At 40.3% G+C, this 19,743-nt stretch overlaps 1 protein-coding gene across 1 annotated transcript; it reads left to right on the top strand.

The window, feature by feature from the left end:
* The first annotated feature begins 7,888 nt into the window (after positions 1-7,888).
* LOC110871258 (transcription factor bHLH27-like) lies at positions 7,889-8,314 on the top strand. The gene has a single exon (XM_035986179.1). It carries the CDS (start codon positions 7,889-7,891, stop codon positions 8,312-8,314), a length of 426 nt encoding a protein of 141 aa, XP_035842072.1.
* Positions 8,315-19,743: the final 11,429 nt, after the last annotated feature.

Genomic DNA, 19,743 nt, shown 5'->3' with positions numbered 1-19,743 from the left:
ATCGATCTCATTCCCATAGTCTTGGGTAGTTTCGACATCGTCATTGGTATGGATTGGTTGTCCCAACATCACGCAGAAATCCTATGTAAGGAGAAGATCATTCGTATTCCCCGTTCTGGTAAAGAACCTCTCAAAGTTCAAGGCGACAAGAGTGGTGCCGTGGTTGGCATCATCTCCTTCCTGAAGGCCCATAAGTGTTTACGAAAGGGGCACACTGCCATTCTGGCACTTGTTACTGATGCGTCAGCAAAAGAAAAGAAATTTGAGGACATTCCAGTAGTACGCAACTTTCCTCAGGTGTTTCCTGAAGACTTACCTGGGCTACCGCCTCATCGCCAGGTCGAATTCCAGATCGAGCTAGCACCAGGAGCAGCACCGATAGCACGTGCACCGTATCGCTTAGCTCCATCAGAACTGGAAGAACTGTCCAAATAATTGCAAGAACTCTTGGAAAAGGGTTTTATTCGTCCTAGCTCTTCGCCTTGGGGAGCTCCAGTGCTGTTTGTGAAGAAGAAAGATGGAACTTTCAGGATGTGCATAGATTACCGCGAACTCAACAAGGTGACAGTGAAGAACCGCTATCCTCTACCACGTATTGATGACTTATTCGACTTGTTGCGACTTCTGGCTTCGTGAAATCCATTTTCTAGGCCATGTGGTGAACACGGATGGGATTCATGTTGATCCATCCAAGGTAGATTCGATCAGAAACTGGCCTGCACCGCGTACACCAACGGAAATACGCCAATTCTTGGGTTTGGCGGGTTATTACAGACGATTCATTAAAGATTTCTCAAAGATCGCACAGCCGCTTACATTGTTGACACAGAAAGGTGTTACTTATCATTGGGGCAGTACACAGGAAACGGATTTTCAACACTTAAAGGACAAGCTCTGCAGTGCACCTATTCTCTCATTGCCAGAGGGCACGGACGATTTTGTGGTCTATTGTGATGTATCCATTCAGGGTCTTGGATGTGTGTCGATGCAGCAAAACAAAGTCATTGCCTACGCTTCGCGCCAACTTAAGGTTCACGAACGGAACTACACGACGCACGATTTAGAGTTGGGAGCTGTTGTTTTCACGCTTAAGATATGGCGACACAACCTGTACGGTACCAAGTGCACCATCTACACCGATCACAGGAGTCTCGAGCATATCTTCAAGCAGAAGGAATTGAACATGCGTCAACATCGGTTGGTTGAACTACTGAATGATTACGAATGTGCCATCAAGTACCATCCAGGCAAAGCCAATGTTGTGGCTGACGCTCTCAGTCGAAAGGATACTGTACCAAGGCGTGTACGAGCCTTGCAGCTCACTATCCAGTCCAGTCTTCCTGCTCAGATACGAGATGCTCAGGTAGAAGCATTGAAACCAGAAAATGTCAAGGCTTAAGCCTTACGCGGTTCAAGGCAGTGATTAAAACAAAAGGAAGACGGCGCCTACTATGTAACGGGGCGTATTTGGGTCCCACTATATGGCGGTTTACGAGAACTTGTGATGGATGAAGCACACAAATCTCGCTACTCGGTACGTCCTGGTTCGGATAAGATGTACCACGCTCTTAAAACTACGTATTGGTGGCCAAGCATGAAAGCCCTCATCGCAACCCACGTCAGCAAATGTTTGACCTGTGCAAGGGTCAAAGTTGAATATCAGAAACCATCAGGCCTACTTCAGCAACCCAAGATACCGCAGTGGAAATGGGAGGAAATTTCCATGGATTTCGTTACTGGCCTACCTAGATCCCAGCGTGGATCGACTCACAAAGTCTGCACACTTCCTGGCTATTAAGGAAACGGATAAGTTCTCCACTCTCGCAGACGTATATCTTAAGGAAGTTGTTTCAAGGCACGGAGTACCAACTTCTATTATTTCGGATCGGGATGCACGATTCACGTCAGAATTATGGCAAGCAATGCACAAAGCTTTTGGCTCTCGGCTAGACATGAGCACAGCATATCACCCTCAGATGGATGGGCAGTCTGAGCGCACGATTCAAACCCTAGAAGACATGCTTCGGGCATGTGTTATTGATTTCGGCAACAGCTGGGAAAAGCATCTCCCTTTAGTGGAGTTTTCATACAATAACAGTTACCACACCAGCATTCAAGCTGCTCCATTCGAGGCATTGTACGGACGTAAATGCCGGTCACCTCTCTGTTGGGCAGAGGTGGGGGATAGTCAAATCACAGGTCCAGAGCTTGTAGTTGATGCTACTGAGCGAATTGCACAGATACGACAACGCATGGCGGCGGCTCGTGACCGTCAGAAAAGCTACGCTGATAGGCGCAGGAAACCACTCGAGTTCCAAGTTGGGGATCGAGTGCTACTCAAAGTCTCACCCTGGAAGGGTGTAGTTCGTTTTGGCAAACGAGGTAAACTTAATCCACGGTATGTCGGACCGTTCGAAATCATAGAAAGAATAGGCAAAGTGGCCTACAGACTAAACCTACCAGCTGAACTCGGTGCAGTTCACAACGTTTTCCACGTGTCGAATCTGAAGAAGTGTCTGTCAGATGAGACCCTCATAGTTCCTTTGAAGGAGCTCACTATCGACGAGCAGTTGCGATTCGTCGAGGAACCAGTAGAAATCACGGACCGGGATGTTAAGGTCCTCAAGCACACTAGAATACCTCTTGTACGAGTTCGTTGGAACTCCCGTCGTGGCCCAGAGTTCACCTGGGAACGAGAAGACCAAATGAAACTCAAGTATCCCCAGTTATTCGAAAACCATGCAACCACTACTGAGGCTGAAGCTACAAGAGAATTTCGGGACGAAATTCCAACTCAACGGGGGGATGATGTGACACCCTAGGAAAACCAGTAAACGATACAACTTACCTAGCTTCCTCAGTAACCGCATGCTAAATTTCGGGACGAAATTTCTTTCAAGTTGGGGATAATGTGACAACTCGAGTTTCTAAGATTTCCATCTTCGCATTAATTGCACGTAAATTGTTTAAGTTGTTTGGTTACACGACTTGTTTGTTTCACAACTGTACACGTTTGTAATACGTTAAATCGTGTTGTGATTAATATGTTATATTTGATGTGCAACATAAGTGTATTTGTCAATATATGAGTGTATGAGCAAAATATATGAGTGTATGAGCAAAATATAAGTTTGTGTATTGTTGTCAATGTGAAACAACCTAGCCGAAAACCCACCCCCCCTTGTGAAATCACCCATCACGAAAACACAAAAGCGTTTTCGTCAACCTGTGGGCCGGCGAAATCAACACAAGGGCCTAGAGCCCAGTAGCAATGTTTTAATATCTTGTCCCCCACTATTACGAAAAGTTTAATCGCCGAACCCTAGAGTGCAACGGCAACTACAAGTTTTCAAGCCTCTCCTCTCGATCGATCTAGTGACATTCCATCTCTGTTAGTTACAATATTGTTTGAATCATGCATGACTCCTTAGTAAATCACTACATGTCCGCATGTATATGGTATGTTAATGAAAGATGATTCTGGTTGTGTTGATGATTGAGTGGGTAGGTGATGAATCATTGTTTTGTTACTAAACAATTAATATGAGTAGTCTGTAGGTGGCATGTTCGATATATAGTAGATATGTTCAAAGTCAACATGAAACTAATAATCACATGGGTTGAATCAAGTAGTGCATGACAATAGTTAAATGATATTTCAATAGAATGATGGCCGACATATTAGTTGTAATCACACATGATCCTGACAATTTAATCACTACACAAACATGCAGACATTATTAATTATTCAGGTGTATATGGCCGACAACAATCAGTTGATTGGAATGCATCTTATCTCTTTTAAACACTTTAACTTTATGTGACCTTTTTGACTTTAAGGAATTGAATCGATATGATAGTTTCATGATGTTCATCGGGTTACTTCGGTTGAATACTGCCATAAGGTGCGACTGATGTAGCTGGGCCGATCGATATTAACGTTGGGCCAAACCGTGTTATGCCCACACCACTAAAACCACTCGCACACCTTAGTATTGGGCCATTGGATGGGGCCGAGCACATTATAGGATAAGCGTATTACTTGTGTGTGATTATGTGTTAGGTTTAACTGATCAAATGTGATGTAATGGTATGACTATGAACCTGAAAGCATTAGGATGTTAAATGATGAAATTATGTTGTATGATGATATTCGATGAACTGTTATGTTGACTTAGAAACTTTTATGCTATTTGATCTAAATGGAGTTTGATTAAATGGAGATGTTGTTTACATAAACTAAAGGATGGGTTCCCAAATTGTGTAATTGATGGATTTTATTTCTATAACCAAATCCATGTTTCTAGAATAGATTACATTGATCGCACACTAAGTATGGGCCACGAAATTAGTTGGATTGCACAATCTGATTTGGGCCGAGCACTGACCCACGAACATTACGTCAGTCGCACAATTTTATAAGGAGGGGTGAACTGTTAAGTGTTTAATTGAACAAACTGATCCGTGATGTTTTGTCGATTATGGTCTGATTAGGTGTCATGCGTATGTGATGACGAGCTATGTGATAATGTATGTAGTGTACAATGTGTGCTATGTGAAATGGGGTGTACATAAAACTAATTGATTATGGTAATCATACTAGGCTACGACTGACGGCTTAGTTGTGAACAATAAACTTATCAAACCGAGCAAACCAAGGTGAGTTCACACTCTTTACCAAGGCATGGGATTCCCGGGGATTGGGAATGGGTTGAATGATGGAATTGAACGATTTCTCGTACTTACACGGTTACTAGACTATCTACCATGGTCCTCGGGTTAAGCAGGACACTTACGTAAAACCTACGTAAACAAGTACATACTACTGTCTTCCGGAGTCAGGAAGGACACTTACGTAAAACCTACGTAAACTCACACATGCTACTGTCTTCCGGAGTCAGGAAGGACACTTACGTAAAACCTACGTAAACCCCACGCGTACCACTGTCCTCGGGTAAAGAAGGACACTTACGTAAAACCTACGTAAAGCTCGTACGTACTACTGTTCTCGGGTTAAGAAGAACACTTATGGTTACGAATAGTCTAGTGTATATGCAAACATGGGAAGCCCCCACCAATAGAACATACTATCAGCCCAGTAGAGCCACACGTTACAAACGAACTTAATATTACGAACTTACTTTCTGTGAACTCGCTCAACTAGTTGTTGACTCTCTGTTACATGCCTTGCAGGTCGTTAGGTATACATGGAGCTTGCACAGGGAGGCGCGGTCGTTGTGGACAAGGATCGTGAATGCTTTGATTAAACCTTATGACATTACATACTTTATTTATGTTGGGCTTTTACTCATATGCTTCCGTTGAACTTTGTTATTACACTTATGTTTGAACACCTTTCATATGGATTGGTTTGGTTAAATGACAATTACTTTTACTATTTACGTTGTTCTATATGATTGGTGGCTTGATCCTGGTCAGTCACGCTCCCAAGCGGTGATACTCCGCGGGTGGATTTTGGGGGTGTGACATTTAGTCCCGAAACTATTACTCCATTTTACAAATAGTTTGCTTTTGACACCCCAACTTTGTGGTAGTTTCCTTTTCAGCTCCAACTTTGTATAGTTTCCTTCTTATCTCAAAAATTTATCAAATTTTATCTTTATCCTTTCTTAGCCCTAAAGTTTAGGAAATGCAATACTTAACCACTTAACTTTTTATGAACTTTGTAAATGGCACTTTGACCCCTCGAGAGTTTTTGGCTTGACGATATAAATTCGAGTTAGTCAGGTCGCGTATAATACATTGTGATTGTACGATATAAATTCGATTTACGTTATCCTTTAATACAATCGCAATGCAACTATAGGATACATTGACTTCAATCGGATACGTCAAAACGTGCTTTTTCATATGGTTAACACATCACATAACGCTTGGACTAATCCGTTCGATATTTGCAAAGTACCCGCGCCGCAACGCGCGCAAGTCTTATTACTAGTATAATCTTAAAGTTCAATGTCGGTGCATATTATATTTATGTCCCCTTCTTATTTCCGCCTTTTACATTTATGGCTCCCTACCATTCAACAGACGACTTCTCAAATCCTTGACTCTTGCCACATTCTTCTACCTGCAACAAAACGTGGCTTCCAGTTCATCCTTTAGTCTTCCTACTCAAAGTCTTCCTTCCGACGTCTCTCAAAACCATACGTCTCAGATATGTTAAGCGGATGCTACATCGGTAAGCGTCGCCGGAGACAGATCCGACGACGAAGTAGGCGAGCAACGGTCTAGGGTTTTCATCTGCGGTCTCAATGATGACCACAGACTACCGCGGATGATCATTCCGAGCAGATTGGTGGCAGTGAATGATGATTTTCTTCCATCACATGAGATTTTGGATTAGATTTATTGGTTAGTTGTCTCTCTTGGTGATTTCCATTGTTCTGGTTAGGGTTATTGTATACATCTAACAAAAAATTTATACCTAAGTGGAAATCATAGATTTGGGTGTTTTGATGTGTCATATAAATGTCAAATTGTTTGCATCATATAAATATCAAATGTTAGAGGAGACATGTAAGTTATTGAGAGATAACGATATTATATAAGCATTTGTAACAAAAGTAGTTAATCTATTATATATCTTTCTTTTTTTTTTTTGGCTGTGTTAGATATTGGTTAGATGTGGTTAGAATCTGAAATCCATGGTAATGTATTTCTGCCGTTGTTCTTTGATATGCTTTGTTAGTGTGTCTATGACAGATCTGGTGCCAAACAAGGACGTATTTATTTTTTAGTTTCATTGTTTTAGATGTTGTGTGTACTTTGTTTATTGTAAATGATGCACATTTAGTAGGTTTACCGTTGTCTTATGTTATTCGTTCATTCAAGGGGGCATGATCTGGACCGGGTGATTTGGAAAAATAAAATAGATTGCCAAGCATAGGCCTTTACCTTTTGGGTAATGCATAGATTATGCGCGTGTCAACGAGAGCGTTATTCACTTCGGCTTACACGTTTTTTCTCTACTGTAGGTGCTGAATTATCCAATGCAACGCCATCAGACCAAAAGTTGTTATGTGCGCCTACCTTTGGACCAGACTTCGCTAGCGAACATACAGTGCCTTCCTTAGACTTAGGACCATTAGAATGACCATACGCTAAGCAGCATGTTCTTGATTGATAATATGATGTCAATGATAGTTTGTTTGTTGCATTTAGCACACTAAAAACTTTATTAAAATTTATTGAGTTGGGACATTTATTCGAGTTACACACGTTCTTTTTTTTAACGGTTAAAGAAAATAAGTAAAAATACATTATATAGATTTCAAGCTGATGAACGCTCATGAACATGAGATAAACGTTGTTTCTGACTCTTTTGAATACACAGAAGGATTGGAGTGTTGTTTACTCAATTGAATATGTGGCTTATATGGGTTTTGTTGCTATTCAAGTACTTTCATGGAAAACTGTTTGGAATCCATCCATCAACTCGATGATTACAGGTACTTACGTCTTCTTCAATGCTTAAGATCTCATAATTTGAACATATTGTATAATTCAAATATTTACTTTCCTAACTTTGACCCAATAGTTGGCGCAGATTGGAAGAAACTTTTTCCGGCTACTATGATTCAAGCTCGCCTAAAGGAATCGTCTCCAAGAGGAACCAGAGGAAATAATTGAACGATAGGCTCTTTCACTTTAAGCAATGGTCCCCAATATTAGTAAGGTGCTAATGTTTTGTAGTTACTAATTTGTTTTAATCAAAATCGTATATAGTATAAGGTTAAGAGTGTTACAATTGACTTGTCCAACCAGTAAGCATGTAGAATCCTCGGTTTGTTAACCGGTCAGGCTTTCAAAAAATTATCCTTTACTGATTTTATTCAGTTGAATTACAACTTTTCTTTCTTTGAAGATGGACAAGGCAACAATAGTCAAAGATACGATTGATTACATTCAACTATTGCGTGATCAAGAGAGAACAATACAAGCCGAGTTGATTGAACTTGAATCTTGGAAATTAGAGATCCAGAATTTGGATTTATCACCAACGAAGAAACGAGTTGATATGAGGGGATCAAGTATTTTAATTATGGAAGTGAGTAATGAGTTTTGTTATGAAAATAATACTGATTTGAAGATGCAAAGTTTACTAAAAAAATTGGCAGTTGCAGGTGCATTTGTGGGAGACAAAATAATGGTGGTGAACCTAAAATGTAGCAAGAGAAGAGACACAATTGTGAGGCTTTGTGAGGTGTTAGTATCTGAAGCCCAATACGATTGTTTATTCCTGGATTTTAAAACCTGGTGTGGTTTACAAATCAATCTTACCGAAAAGTGAAACAGGTTAGATTACACTTTTTGTTTGCTTATATGTTAGTCGTGCCTATTTTTATATACGTTTTCATATGGATACTCTTGGACTAATCTGTTCGATGTTTGCAATGTATTCACGCGCATTCGATTTTGCAATGTCCCACGCCACAACGCGCGCGGGCCTGATGACTAGTTTTTCCCAAAAATAAAACCTCCAACCACCAACAAGCAAAAATCATAGAATTTGAACACAGGAGGAAATTGATTCTAAGTTCATGAAACAAATGAACCGATTCACAAGGGAAGTTGTTGAAAGTTGACTTTGGTTTTATTGTGGTGATCATTGATGTGTGAAAGTTGACTTTGGTTTTACTGTGGTTTTAAGCAGTATGTCGGAGAAGAAGCAGCTTATATTGGTAGTTGAAGGTACCGGTGATTTGGGTTCTCATTGGCGGACCATTGTCTCTGATTATCTCGAAAAAATTATTAGGTACTTTATATACCCAATCAAGGGTTTCAAATATGGATCTTACTATATTACTTCCACTTAGATTTCTTGAGTCAAATTAGGTAGAATATTGATGATTATGGTCCATGGAGTTACATATTATCTTGAACAATTAAATGCTTATTATGTATTGGATCAACCTCATAATTTGTGGGTCTAATTCTTGTTTATCTGTATGTTTATAGGAAGTTTTATAGGAATGAACTGATGGTAAGCACTTTTTTGAGTTTTTCTCTTTTGCATTCCTTGTTAAATCATCCCTGCAAATATAAATAATGCTCATATTGTTGTAGAAACTCCTTCAATGCTTTTAGTTCTTAAAACGTTTTTATATAAATGGGTAAAAAGACTAACATATCCTTGGGTGATCAGATCTAACAGAAAAAAATTAACTGGATTTGACCAAAAGGACATAACATGCAGGATGTTAAAACATATAGTACAAAACTCATCAACTTTAAACATATAGGACACCGCCTGAAAAAAGGGTATAAAAATAAAGGACAATTTTTGAAATTCACTCTAGAAAAATTTTTGATCATGTGTAGTCACTGTTATGTAACAGTGTGTACAATGTCTGTGAATAGTATAAAAGCACTTTGTTTTTGACCTTCATTATATACAAGATATATTTCTTCATTTTCTCATCTGCTTTCTCATCTTCTTCTTTCTTTCTTCTTCAAGTTCTAGGCTAAATTTTTCAATATTAAAAAGAATGTAACTTAAAGGCTGTCTGAAAGGTATTCCAGTAACTTTTAGACTGTTTAGAGCTAAATCTGCCCGGAATATTACTAGGATCCGGCCGGAAACTCGCCGGAATTTAAAAATGTCACCGGAATTGCGCGTGAACTGCTATGATGCGGTTTTTCGGCGCCTCTGTAGGTCCCTTTTCTCGGAGGATAACGAACCTAAACCTTGTTATACTAACCCACTAGCAAGTGCGGAATCCAAGCTAGCAGGCAAACCGGGATGAAGCAAGTAGAGAAACAAACACACAAGATTCACCGATTAACACCACTGTATTAATACGTATGAAGGTTCCGGTTACAAGCACAATGTTTACAAATCTAACTTGCAAACTCTCACAATGTGTGTGTGTGTTTTGGACAGAATGCTCTCTGCTCTCTATCTCTTGTCTGTGTGCATCTAAATGAAACACAACACACTGCACGGGTATTTATACCCAGCCCAAGATGTCTGGTCCGAAGGATCCGATAGATGGTCCGAAGGATCATCTATCGAGTACACTTCATTCGAAAGATAAGCATTGACCTCGAAGGATGATCCTTCGAGATCTAACATTCGAAGCATATCTTTCGAGCACCTCGAAGGATCAACAGTATCCTTCGAGGCTATCCTTCGATACAGACAAACATCTTTCAATATTTACCAACTGTTTGGCCAAGTCAAACTAGGAGGATAGATGACTTGGTCAAACTTACAAGTCTAACTTGGACATCGTTTACATATAGACCGAATACAGACAAAGTACAAACACAAGTGCACCAACAAACTCCCCCTTGGCTGTAGCTTTGTCTTTATCTTCTATAGTTGTAGACTCGTCTCGAACTTCGACGGTCTTTGGTCTTCGAGTTACCAAAACTCTGATGTCCTTTCAAGTCTTCATTGTCGGAGGATCTTCAAAGTCTTCACGTCTTGAAAGCAGAGAGTGTATCAACAAACTACCCGTATCATGTAGGAAGTGTGTTGACAAACTCCCCCTTAACATAAGCTCCCCCTTGAGTTATGCTCGTGAAAAGACTTTATCTTTATGAAGTGAGATCCTTGTGGTGTCGATGATGGCCAGCGGCAACTCGATCATCTTCATCTTTTGAGCGCCTTCTCGTCGTGTCTTCATCCCGAAGCTTGTCATCGACCATGTTCTCCTATCCTTTAGAATCTGCACATGCAAGAAATCTAAACGCATAATGAGAACAACTGCTTGGAATATAGTATAAACAAATGACACACGAATGACCATGTCACAATCAAACACCGTCCGACAGTTTGAAAGTTTAATAAATTTGTCAATTTTAGCCTTTTACTTTCAAAACATGCAAATTTCGACCGTTTATGAAGATTTAGTCAATTCGGTTTTCGTTCAGGTTTCAGGTAACGAAGACTCGAGCTCCAACATCGTACGATCGAAAATAAAGCAGAAATAAAATCTTTTTGGTTTTTATAAAGTTTATATTAAAACACAGATTTTAGGCGTGTTTTTGAAATTAAAAGACAACAATTTTAGAATCCTTTGAGTGTTATCAAACGACATCACCGCTAATGTCGTGCTGATATGCACCAAACGACGAAACTGTTTAAAAGAAAAACAATAAAAGTTAAGCAGTAAATAAATATATACAGACATTCTTTTTGCGAGTTTCGAGGGTAAGAGAATCATATCAGTGTACGATCATGCCAAAACACTCTTGTTGTTCAGTTAGTTAACATTAAGATAAGCATCCTATAACAATTATCGGTATTGTTGTCCACTTAAGCTCAACTTATCAGATGTAATCATGGCGAGGGGATACGTTAAGGTATGATTTATACTTACCGACCGGTGTTCATCCACATCACGACACATTCCCGTATCAAGGTATGCATGAGAGTTCATCTTACCGGTGAGTATACTGATTATCATCTGTTTGACCGTATAAATTGTGAGATACTCACTTATTTTGATTTGAAAACAAGCCCTATGTGATATAATCACTTATTGATGAGGAACTTGATTTTCGTATGCATGAGGGCACAGGTGCAAGTCCGTGAACAGGTCAGTACTTCCGTACAGCAGAGAGACGAACTTGACACCCGGATAAATGTGATATTTTTATCACTTATTTGTTTTGGACATGTGATTGTTTATCACTTATTGAGGTCGAATGCAGTATGTAATATGTACACGTATGTATAGTATCATGGAAGATCTAGACTTGCGTCCCCGTTATTTTTCGGTAAAAGATACAACCATGATACCCAGATGATAAGCAGCATAAAGACCGAATATCTCAGAACCTCGGCAATCTATCAAACGAAATTTCGGTACTAAGACCATATGCCAATGAATGGTTCCCACCTGGTCTTCAGTCGATTAAGATTTATATCACCCTGCACACTTTAAAATGATTGTGAGCCTACCGATACATCTTATATAGAGCTGCTTATCGTTTTGCATTTAAGGTTTAAAGAGGTTTGGATAGACCACTGATGTACTATCATTTTCTCTTTTGCTCGCCAGGAAACTCATTTTTGATTTTCTATTGTTTTTGTGTTTTTGAAATTTTTCGATGTTTTTGGATTTTCAGATTTTTGGATTTACTCCCCCTAAAATCAATAAACTAAGATAAATTTAAAAACACACAAAGATATTTACAAAAATGATTTTCCGATGTTGGTTTACTCTTGCTTGACCTTAATGCCATTTACCAATAATAAGAAGTCAAATCTAGATTTGTCAAAAGCTTTGGTAAATAAGTCGGCACGTTGGTCATCGGTGTGGACCTTAACAACATCGATTAGCCTTTTCTCAAAGCAATCACGTATGAAGTGATATTTGATTTCGATGTGTTTGGTCTTTGAATGCTGCACAGGATTTTTAGTGATATCTAAAGCAGCAGAATTATCAACGTATATAGGAGTAGTTAGGAATTCAAAACCGTAGTCCCGCAATTGTTGTTGAATCCAAAGAACTTGGGAGCAACAACTTGAGGCAGCAATGTATTCAGCTTCGCATGTTGAAGTAGCGACGCATGTCTGCTTCTTGCACTGCCATGTGACTAGGCGATTTCCTAAGAACTGACATCCAGCCGTTGTGGATTTGCCGTCGATTTTACATCCGCCAAAATCAGAATCACTGAATGCGACCAAGTCAAAGTTATTATCCCTAGGATACCACAGACCGGTGTCGGGGTAAGCCTTCAAATAACGAAAAATCCTTTTGACAGCTGCAAGATGTGAGGCCTTCGGATTAACTTGATATCTGGCAAGTAGACACGTCGGGTACATTATATCTGGCCTTGATGCTGTGAGGTACATAAGGGATCCGATCATCGCGCGATAGTATGAAGGGCTAACAGGTTCACCCTTCAAGTCTGGAGTAATTCCGTGATTAGTTGGCAATGGGGTACCAATGGGCGTTGCATCGGACATCTGGAACCGGCTCAAGATGTCTCCAACATATTTAGTCTGATGGATGAATATCCCAGACTCCGTTTGTTGCACTTGTAGGCCCAAGGAGAAATTCATTTCCCCCATAGCACTCATCTCGAATTTATCCTGCATGATGCGCTCGAAATTCCTACACAAAACATCATTAGTAGAACCAAAAATAATATCATCAACATATACCTGTACCAGAAGAAGATCTCCATCTTGTTCTTTGACGAAGAGAGTACAGTCGATTAGACCTCTTCGAAAACCGTTCTCCAGCAGATATGTAGATAAGGTTGCATACCAAGCTCGTGGCGCTTGATGAAGACCATATAGAGCTTTGTTGAGCAACCAAACCCGATCGGGATGAACAGGATCTTCAAAACCTGGAGGCTGTTCGACATATACCTCTTCTTCAACCACACCATGTAGAAATGCACTTTTGACGTCCATCTGGTAAACCTTGAATCCTTTGAATGAGGCATAAGCCAGAAAGATCCGAATAGCTTCCAGACGTGCAACAGGTGCATAGACTTCGTTGTAGTCAATCCCCTCTATCTGACGAAAACCTTGAACGACTAAACGAGCTTTGTTCCGAATAACCACTCCACGGTCGTCTTTCTTGCATTTGAAGACCCATCGAGTGCCAATCTTCTTGTAGTTCTCAGGCTTTTCAACAAGCTTCCAAACACCAAGCTTGTGAAATTGCTGCAATTCTTCCTGCATGGCTTCAACCCAAGCACTATCTTTCAATGCTTCTTTCCACGACTTTGGTTCTTCTTGTGACACGTAACACGCGAAGGACCAGTCATTTTGTTGGCCAGATTCTCTTATAGCTGAATACAAACCAGCATTCCGGTTGTTTCTCAGCTGATTACGCGTCTGCACACCGCGATGGACATCTCCTATGATATTCTGCTGGGGATGGGTATCGTGAATCCTCATTTCAGGATTATCTGGCACACGTGCATTGATACCCAAATTATTCAGATTAAGATCAACAACCAACTCCACACCAGGAATGTGGTTAGAGGTGGATGCATTCCCTTCAGCAGTGTCTACATTCTGCGTATGAGGTGTATCACCAGAGGCACCTTGAACAGGAGCAGCTGGAGCTGAAGATCCTTCGGCTGCATCATGATATTCATCATCTTCAGAAGAGTCATTATAATCAGCAGCATCTTCATAAACCTCATTTTGAACCATATTGTTGACTGACGAAGAAGCTTGAGGGTCAACCACAATAGGTCTAACCAAAGGCGAGACAGCAGCGTTGTCACTTTCCAACAACATCCGAGCCGCTGCTGATTCTTCGTCAAAGGTTGGCAGATTGAAGGAGTCAAATAGCCCATCATAATCGAACATCCACGGATCACCCGGAGCCCTAACAGGACTCATGTACCTTTGAACCCTAACTTCGCTCCATAGCTCAATCTTTTTGGTAGCTAGATTCCAAACACGAAAATTCGGAGTAGCATATCCAAGGAAGAAACCCTCGATAGCTCGTGCACCAAACTTTCCATCCGGCTCAATCATAGTACAAGGAGGTTCAAGGTAAGAAAGATCCGGTTTCCTTTTCTGAAGGAGTTCGAAGCAAGTCTTGCCATGTCTCTTTACTGTAAGAACTCTGTTCAACGTGTAGCAAGCAGCCGATACAGCCTCTCCCCAGAATTGAATAGGGAGTTCCGACTCTACTAACATTGTTCTTGCAGTTTCTATAATCGTCCGATTCTTCCTCTCAGCGACACCATTTTGTTGTGGAGTATAACGAGAACTGTACTCATGAAGAATGCCTTTAGAAGTACAAAACTCATCCATAACTTGATTCTTGAATTCAGTTCCATTGTCGCTTCGGATCCTTTTCACTTTCAACGTATAGAGATTCTCCAACATTGTAAGAAGATCCTTGAGGATGCCAGGAGTTTCACTCTTGTGTGCCATAAAAGATACCCAAGAAAATCTAGAGTAGTCATCAGTAACTACTAAACAATAAGCATCACCAAACGTTGTCTTGTGCTTCATAGGTCCAAAAAGGTCCATATGAAGACGTTCGAGAGGCATGCTGACAGTGTTGATTTTCTTCAAAGGATGAGACTTCTTTGTTTGTTTCCCCTTTTGGCACGAGACACAGATATCTTGTAGATGAAAACTTCTCACAGGCACACCATTCACAAGATTATTTTTCACCAAATGGTTCATTTTTCTCAAATGAATGTGTCCCATTCTTCTGTGCCAAGATATAGACTCCTTTTCCGTGGCTTTTGAGACAAAACAAGTGACTTGTGCAGATGTTGTAATCGCCTGGCTCATATCGAGAATATAAAGATCATTAACTCTCGGAGCCGATAAGAGAATCCATTCTTGTGGAATTTTGAAACCAGGTTTCAGCACATAGCAGCCAGCGTCATCAAAAATCACTGAGAACTTTTTATCGCAGATTTGCGACACACTCAGAAGATTGTGATCAATTTGCTTCACATAATTGATCTTATCAAAGCACACGATACCATTGGAGATACTTCCTTCTCCAGTGATGTACCCACCTTTATCACCCGCAAAGGCAACATACCCTCCTCTAATATTTCTCACGTCATACAGGAGCCGTAAGTCGCCAGTCATGTGCCTGGATGCTCCACTATCAACAATCCAATGACTATTAATAGTTCCTCCTAGAACATCCTGCACATGTCAATTAAACACATAAGTTGAGAATGGGGACCCAAGCCTTAGTGGTCTTGGGTCGTCCCTTGGCATCACGAAACGTGAGCTCGATCTCTTGATGATTTTTAAGAACAACTGCTCCCCCTGAATTGTCACCCGACTTAGGTAACCATGTTTGTCTGTGCCTACCAGTTTTTGAAGATTCTGGTTTTACAGGTTGTGACACACTTGGTTCCTTTTGCTCTGTTTTAACTTCAGATTTTAAAGCTTTTTCAACAGTTTTCATGTTCTTACGTCGTTGTTTAGTTTCTTGTTCTTTTACAGTTCGTTTATCTTGTTTAGGTGAAACTGAACGACGTTGAGGGTGAACTGTTCCAGGTGGAGCTTTTTCAACCAATTTCTTCTTTGGAGCATTTGGGCAGTTTCTGATAATGTGCCCAATTTCTCCACATTTGAAACAAGTTCTCCTTTCAACAGACTTAGGAGAACTTGATCGACTACCAGATGTTGAACTTGTAGAACCTGAGGTACTTGCTCTTTCATCACACCCGTTTGTGTGTTGGGTGTAATTGTTATCACTGTTACGTTTTAAAATCTTGACTTGTTGTACAAAATCAGTGTTTGATTTGTTTTCAAAAGTCTCAATTTTATCTGTACCTCTTGATGCTACAAATTTAACATCTTTTCCTTTCTTCATGTAACGAGCTCCTTTTGATTCAACCTTAGCCTTTGGCTTTGGAGCTCGTTGTTGTTGTTTACCCTTAGAAGCAGTCGGTTGTTGAGTGGTTGGAGATTTTTGATTACCAAACTGTTTCCTAATCTCAGCCTTAGGAATTGGATCACATTGTGTTACCACAATTCCCGGAAGTGTTTTTCCCAAAAATTTGTTTGTATTGTCTTCAAAGACTTTGTCAATCAAGGATTTATTTACATTTTTAATTGGAAAAACATGATCTGAGTAGATTTTATTATCTCCAACCAAAGTGTACAACACATTACTGCTTTTAACAGTAGACACACCTGTCTTATCAACCTTGACAGGATCAATCACTTGCTTCTTAACAGATGGAACCTCAGGAGTATCAGGATCACAAAGAATGTGATTCTCTCGTGGAATATCTACTCCTTTCATCTTGCTAAGTGATTTATCCTGATCACTTACAGCCACTTCTGATTCATCATCCGATGTCTCATAGTCCTCGATAATTGGAGGACTTTGCTTCATGGATGGTGAAGTTTCTTGTTCCTTAGAGGCTGTGTTTGAAGAATTGTCCGGTTTGAACCCAAGTCCAGTAGTAAACTCTTCAACATCAAGAGGCACACTGGGTTCATACCGAGGCATTTCTTCCTCATCAGGCATCTTGGTATAGTTGTTCATCAAGGGGGGCGGACATTTATTATACCCTATGCCTTTCTGATTTCCCTTTAGTTGTTGAACATCGATGATGTGATCAAGCACAAATTGGGAGTTAGAATAACTATCCAATTTCTGTTTGATCGCATCATGTTCGCATTGGGCAATGGCTAATTGCTTTTTAGTTTCTTCCACAATGTTAATATATTCATTTATACTCACTTGCTTGTGGTAAACTACTTTGTTAACCTCGGACACATTTTTCTTTAAAGTTTCTATTATAGATTTAAATTCTTTTTCATTCCGGGTTAAAGCCATGTTTGCCTCTTTGCATTTCGACAGTTCAACAACCAAATTCTGGTTATGACTATGAAGCTTTTCTGATTCAAGCTTCATCTCTGCACATGATTTACAAATACTAGGAGCAGGTGGTTCAGAAGTTACCTGACTAGTAGAGGCTGAGCCGTTTGCCATAAAGGCAGTTTGAAAAGAAAAAGCTCCATCTTCAGAAAATAGCTTTTCCATTTCCGTTGATGTAGCAGCAGCCTTCCTAATCAGAATTGATTTCTGACATTTAAGCTCATCAGCTTCATTCAGAAGATCCTGAATATCTTCACCTTCTTCCTCCTCATCAGGCTCTGAGTGATTATCCCCAGAAACAGAGCCTTCTTCATCCGAACTTCCAGAATAACCAGAACTGTCATCGCTTCCAGAAGATTCTTCTTTATGAACATGCTCGATGACCTTAGCATACAAAGCAGTTCCACTTCCCTGATCTCCTTCACCAAACTGCACTGACCAGTCACATCCTTCATCAGCTTGAACAGCTAAAGCACGATTGTGATTGGTAGTTCCAGGCTGTCCCTGATTGTTATTCACTGCCACCATCCTCCGTTCACGGTTTTCTTGTTGGGCATTCACATTAGTCTGGTTTCTGAAAGGGTTGTGATTGCCGTGTTTTGTTGGTCGAGTGCACTCACGTTTAAAGTGCCCTTTCTCGCCACAGTTAAAGCACGTGACGGCATTAATATCAAACCCATACTTCGTGTTTTTCTTTCCTTCCAACGAAGTTCTTCCAGTTCGTGCCATGAAATCTTTTGCCCTTCTAACCGCACTAGCAAAAGCCCATTTAATATCCATCAACTCCATTTCTTCCTTGTCGATCTGATCATAATCTTCATTGGTCATGTTGATGTTTCCAAGCTGACCTGCTACCAAACCACAGTATGCACTGACCATGGTGTTGATAATCTCCATATGTTCCTTAGCAACTTCAATGCTAAGGTGTGAAAGATTTGAGTTGTCGACTCGGATTGTGTGATGACTTTGGGGTTGAGGTTGAGGATTGCTTGTATAGTGAGCTTGCTGTTGTTGTTGTTGAGGTTGTGGTTGTGGCTGTGTTGGAACAGGAATGTAAGACCTCGGATCGAATTGAGGTTGTGGTGGAGCAGCCGTTGACTGAGGAAACGGAAAGGAACTTGAACTTGTATTGGACACAAATGCAGTCTGCAGCTTAGGTTGCTGTTGCTGAGCTGCAGCGGATCTTGCCAAAGCATCGAATCCTGGAAGATACATTTCTGTATTCTGAGGAGCTGGAGCACGCCTTGCTTTCCTAATTTCTTCATCATTTTTATGTTCCAGCTTTTGAATGAACTCATAGATGTTGACTTGATCTAGAGTTCCGGTATGCTTTAACAGTTCAATGAAAGAACTCCACTTTGGAGGTAAGGCGTCAGCAAATCTACTCACCATGTCTTGTTGAGTAGAGACAACTCCATAAGCACACATTTCACTAATCAAATGATAGAAACGTGTGATCATATCATTCAGAGTCTCGTTATCCAAAAACTGAAAGGATTCAAACTCTTTCTTCAACAAATCATGCCGAGATTTTCGAGCAGCTGCATTGCCTTCTCCTCTAGCAACCAAGGCATCCCACAATGCTTTCGTGCTCTTGCAATATGAGAACTGATGGTAGATGTCTTTGTTGAGTGCTTGAGTAAGTGTGGCAAAGGCCTTTTTCTCCAATTCATAAGCCTTCTTGTCATTTTCAAGCATATTGGCATAACCCTCTGAAGTTGACGCAGCAGTTTCAAGATTAGTATTGAACGCATTGATGAAACACGTCCAAAGATCAGTGCTTTGCCCTTGAACGTATGTGTGAAAACGGTTTTTCCATGATGGAAAATCGTTCATATGGTTCAACTTAGGTGGACGATTGTTGCTGCCAGTTTCACTCTCACTAATCAGAAGGTTCTGAAGACTTTGACTTTGATTGGATACCAAAGCCCATTGACTTGGACTGATTGATGGTTGTGGAATCATACTCTTTGCCCAATCTGCAGCAGTGACTAACTCTTGATTGGTTCGTGAGTCCAAACTCCAATCCCAAGGACTTGTACAGCTCATTTTGATCAAATAATAATTGAGAACCTTCACAAACACAAACTGTTAAGAGTAAAACAGATATGAATCGAAAGATGCAACCTGTTCGAAAGATCAATACTTGTTCGAATGATCAACAAGGTTCGAAAGATCCTTGTTGAGTTTCGAACAAAGACTTCGAAGGATTGACTTCGAAAGATTAACTATACGAAGGATCCTTATCTTTCGAAAGATGATTTCGAAAGATTCTCCTTATGTTTCGAACACAGGTCTCGAAAGATGACACTTGTTCGAAGAATCAACAGTGTTCGAAGGATCACTGTTGATGGCTCGAACAATAACCTCGAAAGATAACCTTGAAAGATTCACCCAACACGAAGGATCCTTATCTTTCGAA

Source organism: Helianthus annuus, chromosome 17 (assembly GCF_002127325.2).
Source record: "Helianthus annuus cultivar XRQ/B chromosome 17, HanXRQr2.0-SUNRISE, whole genome shotgun sequence".
NCBI lineage: Eukaryota > Viridiplantae > Streptophyta > Magnoliopsida > Asterales > Asteraceae > Helianthus > Helianthus annuus.
The sequence above is the reverse complement of the archived record's forward strand: the minus strand, read 5'-3'. Positions and strand labels throughout refer to the sequence as shown.